The sequence below is a fragment of the Notechis scutatus genome, chromosome 2 (genome assembly GCF_049901735.1).
Source record: "Notechis scutatus isolate UNSWTSFEM ecotype Mainland chromosome 2, rNotScu1.2, whole genome shotgun sequence".
Classification (NCBI taxonomy): domain Eukaryota; kingdom Metazoa; phylum Chordata; class Lepidosauria; order Squamata; family Elapidae; genus Notechis; species Notechis scutatus.
Window position 1 is genome coordinate 133111107 of NC_142010.1, and position 16863 is coordinate 133127969.

General features: G+C 38.9%; 1 protein-coding gene across 4 annotated transcripts in view; it reads right to left on the reverse strand.

Moving 5' to 3' along the window:
- LARP4 (La ribonucleoprotein 4) overlaps positions 1–16863 on the reverse strand; it is a 37139-nt gene that overhangs the window by 1555 nt on the left and 18721 nt on the right. For all 4 annotated transcript variants that reach the window (XM_087956242.1, XM_026679975.2, XM_087956243.1 and 1 more), the window contains 10 exons: positions 13036–13139; positions 12376–12486; positions 10322–10375; positions 9484–9693; positions 6932–7035; positions 3907–4140; positions 3766–3814; positions 2265–2423; positions 643–764; positions 112–277 (listed from right to left, as the gene is read on the reverse strand). In XM_087956242.1, coding sequence (XP_087812368.1) covers positions 112–277; positions 643–764; positions 2265–2423; positions 3766–3814; positions 3907–4140; positions 6932–7035; positions 9484–9693; positions 10322–10375; positions 12376–12486; positions 13036–13139 — 1313 coding nt within the window. The remainder of the gene's footprint in view (positions 1–111; positions 278–642; positions 765–2264; positions 2424–3765; positions 3815–3906; positions 4141–6931; positions 7036–9483; positions 9694–10321; positions 10376–12375; positions 12487–13035; positions 13140–16863) is intronic.

Below are 16863 nucleotides of genomic sequence, written 5' to 3' on the forward strand. Positions count from 1 at the left end.
GAGTCTGACATTTTTATTTCAGGTTTTTTAAAAGATTAAATTCTGTACCTCTGTTATACCTGGAAGGTGGTTTATTAAAACTAACAAAAACGATTTAAAGCAGTACCTTACCTGTATCACTACAGCAGGCATTGGGTTTGCATTGGTTGTGGATGAAGTGGTATTTGTTCTGGGTGATTTTACAGTACTGGGGGGGCATACAGATGAAGGTGGGGAAGTCTGACTTGCAGCCTCCTTATGCACATGAACATCTAGTTTCTTCTCTTGCTGAGTGGCACTAGAAAAACCATTAACAGAATTGTGTGACATCTTGCATATTCAAAAATGTTTTAAAAACAAAGTAACAAAAATGAATTGCTTTGAAGCATACAGACATTTTCAAACACATTTGAGTTTCTGCTTTGGAAATAAACGCAACAATGACTTTTGTTTCATGCTTTCAATTCAGCTACCTGAATTAAAATTTTCAAAAGGAATCAAACTTGCATAGTATTTTCTGTCTGGGGTTTATGTTAGGAGAAAATAAAATATTACCAATGTTACTGGTGATAGAACTAAAACACACAAAAATGTATTTGTGCTTCTCTTGCTATACAAAATAATTACTGGTATTACTTGTAATTGGAAGATCAATCTCCATACCTTAATCCCGGAAGATCAATCCCATAGGGAGAACTGGCATTCGTGACAGGCTGAACAACACTTTGGCCCTGCTGCTCTTCCTGAGTGGATGTTAGACAACTAACTGTCAAATCTTTGTTTTCCTAAATAGAGCAAAATGGAAGAAAGAATGTTTACAAAAGTACAGATTAAAAACTAAACGTGTTATTACAGAAAAGAAAAATTAGATATCATATAGGCCAGAAGCCACCTCACAGCATTGAGATCAAGGATAGACAACTTATTATTGCCAGAGTAGCAAGGATCTAAGTTGGCAGTGCAATAACAAAAAAAGAGGGAACAAATCACAAATATGAGCAAGGCTCAATAACAAAAAAATTAAAACAGAACAAGGGGCTCCATCAACCCTATCTTAAGGCCTAGTGCAGCCCCATCTAAAATTGAAAACAGGAAAGCAATGGGATTCTCAGCTGTTACTCCTGTCCTCCGGGAACATCTTGACCACCAATGTGAGATGGGCCCCAACCCTCCTATCTTTTTGTAAGGGCCCAAAGACATGGCTGTGCCAGTTGGCTTGGGGCTCCAGTGGAGGATCAGTGCAAAGGAGGTGGTTGATTAATAACAGAGCCCACTCTGCCCTCGCCCTTCCCCATATGTTTTTGGTTTTAATGTTTGTTTTTAATTTTTCATGTTTTAGATTTTATGTAACTATAAGACGCCCAGAGTTACCCTATGGTAAAATAAGTGGCCAATAATTTTTTAAAAAAATATAAATATAAATAGGCAGGACTCTAATATTCACAGCCACTCAGTCTTGGTAAGCTATATCAGAGTTGGTTCCTTCCTCACAGCCTCCAGCACTAGGACAGGACCTGCAAGAATGGAGCCTGTTCTTGAGGTGCTTCAAAAACCTCATCTCCAAGACTCACATGTTTGGAGAAAGGCTTCTGAAGCACAGCAGGAATGATGTTCACTTACAGAATGGCACAAGGTGGCTTTGATAAGAAAGCGGCAGTATTGCAGTCTCCTGCAGCCACATGATCACCATTTGCAAGCTTCACAGCCAGCCTCTCACACACCAAGTCACTGAGAAAGCCAGCAGTTGGTAAGTCACACTTACATCTTGTTGCGTTCAACAACTGCAGGTAATTTACTTAACAAGTGCAGCAGAACAGACAAGTTATGCACATTTATAAGACATTTCAATTACAACCATGTCACTTAGCAACAAAGTTGCAGGTTCCAATTGAGATTTGTTATTGGGCAGTAGTCTGCGGCTGAAGAACTGTAAGCCACGTTTTTCAACATTTTTTGCTTATTGCTGGATGTGAGAACACCTTAGAATAAAATTTCATTTTCCTATACTGTACTGGTACAAGCTCAGAATGTACTAAAGCTTTAATTTCTTGAATTTTACAATATATTCATATATATAAATTTAGCAAAAAGCACTTTTGCAAAAGCTATTAGTTTTGCTCTTGTTCCTATAAGGTAATGTAAACAACATTTATTGTTTGGATTCAAGCAAATGTAGTAGCGATGAATTAAGCATGCTTAACATTGTCAAATAATATAGTGATAAATAATGAAATAATGAAATGCAAGATTAAAATTGAGAATGTGAAAAAAATACAACTGATTACCTTTTCTTTGCTTATTCCTTTAACTATATCTGACATCCTATTCTCCAGAACAGGATCTCCTTGTGTTTTTATCATGCTGCCCGGTAATGGAGGGAAATTTGAGGCTAGCAAGTCAAACTTTGGTGTCAAAGTCTTGGTTTCAACTGAAGCCTGAGGTCGCTAAAAAGAGAAGTAGCATGTTAATATGTATTATTCTCACTAATCTTACTTGCAAAAACTAGAGAATGCCATCAGACATTTGTATCCAATCCCAATTATTAGGGAGCAATTTTACATTGGCAATTCTGGAATAGCTGAAGATTCAAAAGCTGATTGACTCTAGGACATTATTTGCTATAGCTCTAGATGAGCTTGTGTTGGCAGCTGTTATGCCAACAGGCTATACACTGCTCTTAATGAAGCAAGTCAAAGCTATGATAACGAGGGTCTCTGCCCAGCTTTGGTGATGCAGAGATGTCAATCTTAGAATAGTCAATGCTGACTAGTCATTCATGGCCTTGGTCCCTAACAGAGGATTACTTAATGCAATCTACGTGGGGCTGTTTTTAAAGACCACCTAGAACTACAATTAGTATACAATGAAATTACTATTAACCAGGACAACCCAACATTGATATATAACACTAATATTCCAACTGCACTATTTGCAAGTTTGTTTCTACCAGAGCAGCGGTCACCAACTGGTGGTTGGTGAGAAAATTTTGATGGTTCGCAGAAAAAACATTTGCATTTTTTATATTGCACTAAATCACGGGTCCTCAAACTATGGCCCTTGGGCTGGATACGTTCAACTGTTCGAACATTGTGTTGCTGCAGAGACTCTCCCACTTGGGGGTCTTTTTGTGTGGGTTGGAGGGGGGCAGAAATTCTGACTTGGAGTCTGCTTCAGTATGGTGTGGGACTTTGGGCGAAGGCTGGAGGGAAGTGCCACTGGTGGCAAAGAGCCGGAGGGCCTTGTTCCAGTGACTGCATCATGGCCTGGAACTGGCGATGATCAACACTGAAGTCCTACATAGCCGGAGACCTGGCTTTCTTTGGGGCCTCTTTGTGATGGCATTTCTAGCTAGATTGGAGGGGTGTTATGACAGACAGCGTCCCTACGATCACATGATCAACATTTAGGTTCTTGGAAACCAGTATTTATGATGGTTGCAGCAGCCCGGAGTCACATGATCACCACTATCACATGATCACCTTTTGGGGGTGTCATCGTAACTTCAAACACATGTAAGATGATTTCTTTGCTTATGTGATGTTTCTGCAGCCATATAAATGACAATTTAACAAACAGAAAAACTAAGGTATGTGATACTTCTGAAAATTAGTTTGATTGCCTGAATTCTTATTATAGTCCAATTTATAGTGCAAAATAGTTTACATTGTAAGGTTTTTTTTCAAATTCACATACATGATGTCAGCATGGTTTTCTGGCACCAAAAGACATCATCATCATTCTCAACTGTTGGTGACTGATACGACTGCAGTAAAAATAAACACTTACTGATAGCCTGTCATCTTCCCGTCTCCTCCGACCTCTGAAAATGTTTCTTCTGCAAATTAGCAAATAAAAGCTTCTGTGAATATGTATTATGTTTATTAATATGTGATATGAATTAATGACATAATAATATGAAGACCTTACCTGCCTCTTCCCATGCCATAATCACCATTTTGTTCTACATGAGTAATTTGAGGCTCCTTCTGTGTGTAGCTTGGCTCTTGATGTCCTGATAGTGTACTTGTTTGCCGCTCTGGCTGAAAATTCCGTAAAGTGGTTCTATGCAAGTGTCCATCACCTACCGAAACAGCACTGTGTGTGGAGGGTCCTTCTGATGAGTGTTCTGAGCTATTTGCCAACCGGAAATGAGACTTCATACTGGATTGACATATAAAAACAAGTGAATAAATTCCTGCCACAACACAAATAAATTTCCCTAGAGAGCTCAGAGGAAGTTGATGTCTTAAGAATCAAGGAAATGTGCCAATAACTTTTTGCTGATTTTAACTACATAGATCTGTTTGTCAAGAACTGGCAAGCACATTTCTCTAAATCAATTCCTCAATGATACTATCCAACCACAATTCTTCCCTAGATAATTTATAAATGTATTACAAACTTATTCTTGAGACAGGAGAGAGAGAGACACACGGGGAGGGGGGGGGAGAGGGAGAGATCAGTATCATATATAAATGGATCATAAAATATAAATGGGATTTCAATAAAAATAGAAAAATATGCAGAAAATCTAACAATTTTCAAAAATGCTTCCCATCGAAAGACTATTTCTTGCACCCCAGGCAACGCACTTTAAGTTACAACTCTTCAATCAAGTAAACAAGACTGTATGGATGGCAAGTATATTGCTATGGATGTTAAAAGAGATTACACTGAGCATACACTATGTTTCCCCAAAAATAAAACTGGGTATTATTTTCTTTTGGGATCCAAAATAAGCACTATGACTTATTTTGAGGGGTGTTGTATTCCACCACCACCCCAGGTACAGGAGGCCCATTTCTGCTTGCTCGAGGTGGGGCAGGAACCCATGTGGCATGCCAATGCCACCACTGTGAGGCAGGAGTGGAGCCCCATGCACCCTGTATCGGCTTACCTCAGGGAACCTGCAACCAGGCCATCCACCCCTCACAGGATGAGCACACCACTTGGCCTCCTGCTCCATTGCAGCCATGAGCAAGCAGAAGAAGTGGTCCGGTGGCCACATGGACTCCTGTTGCACATGGCTGCCGGTGCTGCTGCTGCTGCAAGTTAGGTGTCGGGGTGTGAACAGCCTGGCCCAGAGGTCCTGAGATAAGCCGGTGCAGGGCACGTGGGGCAGCTCCACCACCATGCCTCATGGCCATGGCACAAACGACTAGCCATAATGGGCAGGTGCCTGCACAAGTGTAAAAAGCATGCTAGGGCTTATTTTCCAGAGGAAATACGTGGGAGCAGAATGATGACCCTACAGGTATGCAATATCACATTTTCCAGTTACATAAACACTCCCCATTTTAGCTTACAGCCTTGTCCATTTCTTTCTAAATTCAAATAAATATTCTCATATTTATTTCATTTTCTTTTCTTCTAGTTAAGAGTTGAATTTAAGGAATAATCATCAAATGCTTCCTTTTTTTCATTTGGGGGTTGGACAATTATCTAAATTTTAGACAACCAAGCATCTCTATCTCCCTCCCCACTATCCCTATTTAGTGGTATAATATGAAACTTATTGTTGATGGACAAGTACAAGTAGTTCTTGACTTACAACCATTCATTTAGTAACTGTTTGAAGTTACTACAGCACTGACAAAATAGTCGTAATTTTTTCACACAACCATTGTAGCATTCCTATGGTCACGATAAAAATTTGGACGCTGGTTCATATTTATGACATTTGCAATGCCCCAGGGTCATGTGTTCACCTTTTGCAAAACTTCTCACAAGCAATGGGAAAACCAGATTCACTTAGCAACCATGTTACTAACTTAACAACTGCAGTGATTCACTTAACAACTATGGCAAGAAAGTTCATAAAATGAGGCAAAATTTACTTAACAAATATTTCATTTAGCAACAGAAATGTTGGGCTCAAATGTGATCATAAGTCAAGGACTATCTGTACACAGGATAAAACAAAACAAATATATTTCTTCCTCCTTAAGAAGTTCCACTCCTTTATCAAGGATTCTTAAGTAGATCTGAAATAGCACATCACTGCATTAAAAAAGGCCTCTGCCAAATTGTCCACAAAAAAAAAAATGCTTTGACCTTACAATATCACAGGAATATTTGTCTCCCAAAAGTTTAACATACTTATTTGGCACATTCTGGGATTTCTCCCCTGTTCCAATCCATCAAACTCTTGGTCCAAAACAAACAATTCTATGATTAAACTTGAATGATATACATGGGTAGGGAACTGCCAAGCTTATGTGTAGCACTCTCAAACTGAAAAATGTGAGTATAGGTTTCTAATTGCTTTACTGAAGTTCTGTCTTACACTGAAGACAGTTTGTATAAGAACTGGTGTTATTTTCTTGCTGCCACCATTTATTTATTTATTCATTCTGTTTCATTTAAGCCTGCCTTAATGACACCAGGATTTTGGTAAACTGTTAAGATTACAAAATAATGCAATCAATAATTACCATAGCTGTGAAAAATGACTTTTTAGTGAAAATAAGAAAACAAATTTTATAAGCAATGAGAAAATAAAGAGTTTTCAGTTCAAGAAAAAAAATATTTCAAAAATATTTTCTTGAAATGACATGTTGTCAGAACATATTTGTCAGAAAGAAAAGAATGATTGGATATCATAACTAACAAAATTAACTAAAAAGAAATGAAGTTAGTTTTAGATTAAAACAAATGTAGACCAAAAAACTCCCCAAAACAAAGGGCCTTTTTTTTGCAGCTGTCAGTCTCAAAACCCAACTAAATTTCCTGTAGATTTTAGTAAAACTCCTTCTTTTAGATATGAAGAAAATAAAATATAAAACTAAAGAAAACATAATACAGATATGAAATTGAAGGAGGAGTTGACAGGAATTCACTTATGAGCATAGATAAAACGACCACACTCTTTTATTGAACCAGTTTGGTGATTCTCCAATATAAACATAGAAGATGTTTTACTTTCCAAAAATGTTGGTGTCAACTTTCTTACCGATTTCTAAGGAATGGGCGACCTATACTCAATGCTGCAGTATTTGTCTTGTATGAACTTGGTGAACTGAAGCCGTTCAGAAATCCACCATTCGGAAACGGAGCCTGAAGTAAGCACGACATATATCATGAGGTTCACTGCAAACACATAACTGAATACAAATTCTCAGAACTGCAGTTGTAACAGCTGCACAGCTAAAACCAAGGAAGTACAGGTAGTCCTTCTTGCTTAAGATCACGGTTACAATAGAATCCTCCAAAATCTACTTATGATCCCATTCTGGACTTCTGACAGCGTATTCCCACCATGGTCACAAGACCATATTTCAGGTACTCGGAAACCGGCATACCTTTATAGCTAGTTACAGCATTGCAGGGTCATGTGACTGCAAAGCTTTTGCTGGTTTCTAACAAAAACCACCCATAGAAATGAATGGATTTGTTTTATGACCACAGCATTAGCATGAAGACTGATGCAAAAACAACCATACAATTAATTTGGTCACTTGAGGGCCTTGACTTATACAGCTGTGTGAAAAAGTCCTGTACGCTTTCCGGTTTACAGTTTATGACATTTTTGGGATAGGCCATTGATTTTATGATATTTTATGTTAACTGCTATGCAAATATTGTTATATTTAAATAAATACTGGTGGTTTTTAAATGAAAAGCATAAGTTTTTTGCAATTTGGTGCTGTTTGGATGGGGGTTGTGAATTTCCTTGCATGCTTACAATGCATGCTTACAATGACTATGAAAAAAGATGAACTGATGCATACCCAATGCCAGAAGCAGCGATACAGCCCCAGAAAATCATGTGCAATGGATGCTTCACAAATAGATTCAAGCAGTATGGCCTAAATCCTTCAGCTGGAGATCTTCTGACATACTTATTGCACTGATTGCCAGTCAAGTAGAAATTGCTCTCGTCACTGAAGGTGACCTTGGCCCACTGTTCGTTGGTCCGCTTGGCATACTGTACAGTCTATGCAGAAGCGATGCCGCCTGGTGATAAGCAATAAGGGCTAGCCAATTTCATATTGGTAACCATGTTTAGTTAACCTAAATGGTCCTTTTCAGGGCCACAAACAATAAAAATGTTAACCAAATACTAGCATCGGCCTTAGTAATTGCAGCACATATGCCACTGGGTATGCATCAGTTAATCTGTTTTCATAGTTATTGTAAGCATGCATTGTAAGCATGCAAGAAAATTCACAATCCCCATCCAAACAGCACCAAATTGCAAAAAGCTTATGCTTTTCACTTAAAAACCACCAGTATTTATTTAAATATTACAATATTTGCATAGCAGTTAGCATAAAATATCATAAAATGAATGGCCTATCCAAAAAATGTCATAAACTGTAAACTGCAAAGCGTGCAGGACTTTTTCACACAGCTGTTAACTGTCATGAATTACAACATAAATTGCGGGGCCCATTACAGTTAAAATCAAGGACTACTTATATGTATTACACCTATATAATTTCTACAATAATTGTTGTCACAATATAAACTTGGATGCCTTGGTTGGAGGTGTTCTCCAATTTATTACTTTTGGAAAATATTTCTTAAAAAATATTGCTATAGCAATGCAGTCTAAAGTTAAATGCAAATCAGATTATCATTTAAAATAAACACCTGCTCATGAAACACAAGCTTGTTTTGGAATCAACAACAACCCTGGAGTTCAAATATTTAAAACAGTTCAAAAATATAAAATTAGAACAATGCAAACTGCATTTCATTATATTCACTATTAATACACAGCTGACTTTATTTTCTATTAGAGTTCTACCAATATAGGTAGTCCTCGACTTACAACCACAATTAAGCCCAAAATTTCTGGTGCTAAGTGAGACACTTGTTAAGTGAATTTTGCCCCTTTTTACAACCTTTCTTGCCACAGTTGTTAAGTGAATCACTGCTGTTGATAAGTTAGTAACCTGGTTAAGTGAATCTGGCTTCCCCATCGACTTTGCTTGTCAGAAGGTTGCAAAAGGTGATCACGTGACCTTGGGACATAGCAACAGTCATGAACCAGTTGCAAGCACCTGAATTCTGATCACAAGACCATGGGGATGCTGCAAAGGTCGTATCTTGGTTGCAGGTCACATTTTTCAGTGCTGTTGTTACTTTGAACAGTCACTAAATGAACTGTTGTAAGTCGAGGACTACTTGTAATGAAAATAGTTGTTTTATATATTTGATAATGATTAATTTGTGCTACTGTATTTTAGTTTCAGAGTATCATCCTGAATTTGTGAAGAACACTTTTGTCTGCCAAATAGTTGCACTGCCAATCTATATGGTTCGACACTTCTGGAAAACCCACTCAGTTATAAGCATAAATATTTTCTATTTGTATAATTCCCTGGAATTATCAGTGTTCCACTTCCCAAGCAGCAAAAAGCGGAATATGCCATTCCAACATCAATTTAATGCTGTAGGAGGGTCAAATGACATTCATTACAGGACAGGGGACTTGGTATTATTTAAGACACAGTTATATCTTTTGAAGCAAACACTGCAAAGCACAAACATACTTACCAGGGGTGTTTCAAAATAAGGTGCAGGGTTTGGAGACCATGTCTGAGGCACAATACTATAGATGGAGTACTGCTGAGGACTGTATATAGGCTGCATGAACAGTGGTGAGGCAAACTGTGCTTGTGTTTGAACCGGTTGAACATAAACACTGGAATCCACTACCCGGTAACCATTCTTTGCAAAAAATGTGTTGATGGCTTTTATCCTGGCCTGTGTAAGAAAATTTAAACTAGGTTATATTTATCATACCAAATATAAAGACTGTTACAAGATACAAATGTTACTATTTGTATTTTATCTGTTTCCTAACAGGTTGTCTGTAGCTTTACTTTTTTTACCTTTTGTTAAAATTTTGGGATCTGCAATTAAAAATGCCAATTCAAATTAGTTCTTGACTATTTCTGCAACCAACTTAGATTCTTTGCTGAGCCACTTTGCAGAATGTCTTGGAAGCAACTGCAGTTCAGTTTAACAGATACACTTTTCAATCACTGTCTGAAACAAATATTTATTCTTTTTTTAGTCTCTCATGTTCAAATGTTATTAAGATTTTACCATAAGATTACTCTTGCAATTAAAATTGCCACAAAACTATATCAGAAATAATCCTTTGTAGTCTTATTCATAGTTAACTATAACACCGTTAACTTTGAATTAAACCAGAACTAAAGTTGGTGCTTCAAAATATTATATCTATGACACCCCATAGAAAGACAAACATAAAGGTTATGATAATCATACCAATGAAAATCTAATAGCAATTAACAAATTTTAAGTGTAACTTACTGTTTAAGTATTAAACTATAACTTGAGGTATACATACAGTAATAAAGCTTACCATTATTGGCTTGCCCTGAAAGGTTTTAACTTCTTCCCGTAAATATTTAAAAGCCTGTACAGATATAAAAACATCCAATGACAGATCAGTATAACAGCATTTTCAAAAACATTAAAAAAAACTTCCAGGATCAATTTCAAGCTGAAATATAAGTAACTCTACAGCATTCTTTTGTTACTTCTGCAACATTTCAATTTTGTTGTATTTATTAAAACATTAAGAAAATTACACACCACCTTACTTTCCCATTTTTTCTGAAACAAATCTTTTCTCAAAAATCATGTGTAGATTTTTCTTTTAAAAAAGCACAATAATTTTCTTTAAAGTTATGAATCACACCCCAGAAATAAAGTCCTGTGCAAAACAATATACAGATAAAAATTATAAAACATTAGCTAGTTTACTTTTAACTGAAATTCAAAGTCATCAGTGTGTTCAAAACTAATGCATCTGAAAGTTCTGGAATTTTCTCTAGCTGAGCAATGGCAGATTAGAGAGCTTACCCGATGGCAGAGGCAAGGGCAAAGGAAAGTGCAATTCTAACAAAAGGAAGAACCAGCACTGTGTCTGAGATTGAGCACACATCTCACCAAACTGAATGGGAGATACATCACATTTTACATATAAGTTGTATAGTTGGACATTCAGGCACGGTATTAGTCCTTTGAGTGAGGTCTCTCTCAACACCAACCTGTTTCGAAGTTCTCCTAATTTCACATTTCAGATGAACACAAGTTGTTCTTGCTGTGAACATGAGGGCTAAAGAAAGTGGAAGAGGTACCAAATGGATCAGTGGAAATGAAGAAACCATAGCTGTCACCTTGGACAGGAAGAATTTCATTTGGACTTTTGGTAAATAGCAGTGTGTGCAGTGACACATCTTCTGCCATTTACTGACTCTTTACAATCACCGAGCTGCTTGCAATCATCAATGTCCTTAGCTTTTGGAATACTGAAGGTGGAGGAAAGAGATTTTTTTGCTTGATAAAGGGTATCAGGGAGTCTTAGGTAGGATTAAACAGCAATTAATGAGCTGCTGTTTGCTAGGCTTGGATAGTATGGCCCAAATGGAGTGCAGACAACTTCAGATTTCAAATGCTTTGCCATTTTACATGATTTTGGGGAAATTGGAAGTAGGTATGAATGAGTGGAGGTTGGAGCCCTGTAAACTAGGGATAGAGTCAAAGTAATTGACCCCATACATTTGTAGTAAGCAAATATGATAAGAAGCATGGTTTCTCCAAAGCAAGACTAGATATCTGGGGGATGGGAGAGATAACCAATAATCAGTTTAAAACTACAGATTCTAACACAGGTTATTTTGCTTGCTTTTAGAGAATGGAAGAAAAATCTCAGACCAAAATGTAAAACAAAAGACCTTCACAAGGTCATCAGAATAACAAAGAATTTTGGTGAACTTGGTTTTAGATATATAGTTTAAGGGGAAAGGGCTACTACTTTTCAACAAAACTAGAGAAAATTCCAGAATGAAATTACACACAGACCTACAGCTATTTGTGAGATTCAAAGAAAGCACAAAATATAACAGGTCACATCAAACAGGATTCTAATACAGCAAGGAAATTTCCTAGAAATGGGAGTTTTGTTTTGCTTGATTTAACGAAAGTCTTGATTTGACCAATTTTTAAATAATTTCATTTTCATAGCTGCAAATACCAGCACATCTGTAGATCTGCAGAAAGCTTATAAACCTAATTTGGAGAGCAGCAGTCTGTAGAAATGCTGAAAGAGTCTAAGATTCAATGTGCCTGTTTAACAAAAGGATTTCTATTAAGAGAAGAATCCTTGATTAAGTTTGCATTTCCAATTGCAAGCTTTGGAGAACAAAATGATTTCTCGTCACACTGAAGAGAATGAACACCAAAATATTTCCAACCACTTTCAGATTAACTGTATGAGACACATGCTTGAGGGTGAAAATAGCAAGAACATGTATATGTGCTACTGGTTAAGTGTAGGTCGACACTACCCTAGACACTAGAAAAAGATAAATTCATTAGTGCAATGAAATTCAGAACACATGATATTCTTACCTGCTGCGCATCAGTATCTGACTGGAATGTAACGTACCAGTTGTTATTGTGAGCAAATTCACAACTTATAACTTTGGGACAGCTTTCATTCTTAAACAGTGCTTTTACCTCCTGGATTAAATATATAAAGACTATTTCAGTGAATTATATTATGTTAACAATTATGTTTTTAAAAAATCCTATCCATGCTGGAGGGGATTTTAATTTCTGCAGCAATAATTTGAAAATTACTGTTTTCATTTTAGTTTCCAAACAATGGTTAATATTAAGTATATAAAATCATTCTATGACTTTCCAAATCAATAATTTGCCTAGCAAATCAACATTTAAAAAAAACAATTTACATTCTATTAACAGCTAAGAAAAAGTCATTATTCTTTATAACTAGCAATGCTGATGTGATACCTGTTTAAAAAGGCATGAGATACTTGTACAAGTATCTGGTAAACAATACAGATATTTTAAAAATATAATCATTGCCAAACATTTCTATTCTCTCAAATCTAGCTCAAAACCAAGATGTAGCTGAAATACATTACCATATCTCAGTTGCAAACTTGCATCAAATATAAACACTACTTTAACCTATTGGTTATTGTCTTGCAAATGAACGTTTTCACATTGTCTTATTTGTAATAAATTTTAAAAGACACCTCTTACCTCTACTGGTGTGGTTTCAGGGATCTCACGAAGTATAATAATGCAACGTTTATGATTTGGTCTAACTTTCTCTCCTTGCTCATCCACTTGGACTATAGGAGAAGCTAAATTAAACAGAATTCTGTTTATTTGAAATACACTGAGATAGCATGATGACAATCTCTTTCTTCACATTTCAATTTAGTCTAAAACAACGTCACTGTTTAGTACTCACTGTATGTAACTCTGCTCATTCTTCTGTTGGAATGTCACAACAGATTTTATGTATGCCACTAAAATATTATTCTGTATTAATGGGTATAATACTCCGTATCGGTGCACATTTCAGGTGTTTTAGAAAATACATCTTTGGTCAACTACAGGTAGTCCTCAATTTATTACCAGGATAGGGACCAGAATCTCAGCCACTCAGCAAAGCAGGTAAGCAAGAAGCCCATATGACTGCTTTACTCAATAATTGCAACCCCAGCATTTCCAGTTGCAATCATTAAACTATCTTCTGGGTCATTAAGCAGACAGAGCAAAAGAACTGCCTGCTGGGATTAGCTCCCCTCTGCACATGGAAGAAAACTGCTCTGGTGAGTTGCAGAATACTGCTTGGACCTTCAGGATCTAAGCTCCATGTTTGCATCCTGATGAAATTCAACTCTCCTGTGTGTGTGAAAGGGAACATCTCTGGTGGACTGTGGGAATGGAGCTTGCATCTTTGGAACGTGAGCTTCATTTTTCCACCCTGCTGAAGGAGTTGCGTTCCTAAGGTCCCTTCTAGCTATCCTATTCCTATTCCTATTCTATTCTTGGCAGGGAGCTCTTTCAGCCAGTCCCCAGAGTTGAAAGGGAATCCTCTTGGCAGGCAGCAACAGCTTGCAACTTTCTCTGCTGGCTTCCCCATTGACTTTCTAGGGAAGCTGACAGGAAAAAAAATGCAAATGTAAATCGCATGATCATGGGGCACTTGGCAAACAGTCATAAGTACAAACAAGTTGTCAAGTACTCAGATGCAACCACTATGAGTGGTTGGAGCGGTGTTTTATGACAACTGGAAAAATGATTGGTTTTAAATCCAGGGAAACCTTACTTATCTCTTGCCTCATTCAGCAACCATTCAAAGTTAGGATAGTGCTGAACAAGTAGCTTTATGACCAATGTCTGAGTTTATGCCTTCAGAGTATGCCTCAGTCACATGGTTGCCATTGTAGTCAGTATATGTGATCCTGTGCCTGAACTGTTGGTTCCATTTACCAGCCCTTCCAGCGTTAATAGTGTTACGTGATGTCATACTAGCATGACTACAGAAATGTCTTCAGACAATGCTGGCCCAATGGCCTTGAATGAGCACTGCCTCCTATAGTCAGCAACAACTATCAGAGTAAAATCCACAGGGATTCCTTTACCTTTTTTTTTAACCTTCAGAACTATGGGAGAAGAAAGGATGACAAGAGGATTAGCAGGCACACAATGGGGAATACATATTGAAAGGAATGCAGTTGTGCCAATTCTGAATACATACACAAACAGTCCAGTGTGTCTGCTAACTCTCTTGTAATCCCTTTCTCTCCAATCCCTTTGCTCTGCAAGGAGAGAGACAAAATAGGCCAAGTACCAAATAGATTGCTTTTTTTCCCCTCACCTTGGTAGGGCAGAAATTGCTTAAAAGGGAGAGCAAGCAATATCTACTTAGTCTCTCTTGTACCTGACCAATTGTCATCCCCTTTCTGTCAAAGAAAGTAACTAAAAACACCAATTCCCTTCTTGCTAATTATCAAAGTGCCAGGGTGATCATTCCAAAGAATAGGTGAAAGGAAAAGGAAAACACAGTCACGGGCATCAATTAAAGACAGAACTACTGGTCCCAACAGTAGTTGTGAAACAAGGAATACTTCTATATACATTTCTACTGTGTTTCTCCAACAATAGCCCCCACACACCCAGAAGACCCAGCATGTTTTCTAGGCATAAAATGAAATTAAGCCCCTCCCCTCAAATTTAGGCCTAGTTTAAAACATGCGAAATTGGGGGTGGGGGAAATTGCCATTAAGAGTGCCCCGCGGGCAGCTACGCCTCACCATCAGCCGCTCCTAACACCATGGTGGAGCACGGAGGACTCCCTTACCCGGGTCAGCAGGTGGGCGGCATCAGCCTGGATGTCCGGCAGCATTTCAGCCGCTTCTCAGGCCTCTGTAGCTTCCACGGTTCCCACCGGTGCTGGCGCCTCTCTCGCCAGCGCCGTCTCCAACAACAGCGTCTGAGTCGCTCCCGCTTTTCCCCCATCCACATAACAGGAAAAAAAAAAACATTTTGAGGTACCTGGGAGTGCCGCGTGCTGCGTTTTGGTTTAATCCCGAGCTGCTGGGTGGGCGTGAGAAGAGCTGAGTGAGTGTCTCTGCTGCTGCTACCCTTGGTGCTCCAGCCTTGGGCTCTGCAAGTTTGCAAAAGTCCCGGTGTTCAGCCCGTTCCTGCATTCCAAGCGTCCAGGCCAAGCTGGAGCTGCCCCTCTCTCGCCAGTGTCGTCTCCAACAACAGCGGCAGCAGCGACGGGAACCGTGGAAGCATTTCAGCTGCTTCTCGGGTGGAGGAGCTACCTCAGTAACTTCCACGGTTCCTGCCGCTGCCGCTGTTGTTAGAGACGGCGCTGGTGAGAAGGGACAGCTGCAACTCGGCTGCGCACCGGGACTTTTGCAAACTTGCAGAGAGCCCGAGGTTGGAGCACCAAGGGTAGCAGCAGCAGAGACACTTACTCGGCTCTTCTCACACCCACCCAGCCGCTTGGGATTAAACCAAAACGCAGCGTGTGGCGCTCCCAGGTACCTAAAAAAAATTTTTCCCGTTATTACGGGGACGGGGGAAAAGCGGGAGCGACTCAGACGCTGTTGTTGGAGATGGCACTGATGCGTGGGGGGGGGAAGAGAAATTAATTCACCCCCCAAAAGACGTCCTAGCCGTTTTTTCGGGGTTCAAAAAATAAATAAATAAGGCCCGGCCTTATTTTGTGAGAAACACAGTATGTAATATCAAGGTCAGGACAAGAGATTTATATAGAATAATAGTTCTATAGAATTCACAAAGAAATGGGCTTTCGTGTAATTACCTGAGAATGCCCTTTCTATCTACACTGCAAGAGAGTCCAGGATGGGTATGACTCCTCCCTCTGATGTTATAGAGCTGAGTCTGCCACTTGAAGCTTGTGCTCCAAAGCATGGAGTGGCTTGGGACAGAAATCTGGCAACACAATGTCTTGTGCCTGATGAAACCAAGAATTCACTTTAGGGACAAACATAGGGTCTAGCCTTAGAACCACTCTGTTCTCATGGAAAATACACATGTCCTGTCTAACTGAGCGTGCCGCTAGCTCCGACACTCTCCTACCCGAAGTAATGGCCACTAGAAAAACCACCTTGATGGTCATAAATTGAAGAGACACATATCTAAGATGTTCAAACAGGCTTCCTGTAAGGGCCTGCAACACTTTATGGAGGTCCCATGTGGGATACCTATGAACCACCGGGGTGGGGGGGGGGAGATTAGAAGCCCCCTTCAAAAACCTGCAAACTGAAGGATGGTGGGACAAGGTTGAATAATTGTCCCAAGGCAACACTGATGACAGAGCCGCCACCTGACAGCTAAGAGTGTTAGATGCTAGCCCCTGATCTAGCCCATCTTGCAGAAACATTAACACATCTGCAACAAATGCCGAAGAGGGGTCTCGGGCTGATCTAGAACACCAAGTACAGAAGACCTTCCAGGTAGCATCATATATGCGGGTAGTGGAAGGTTTACGGGAAGCCTGGATAGTCTCTATCACCCTGTCAGGGAGGTTAGAGTCCCTCA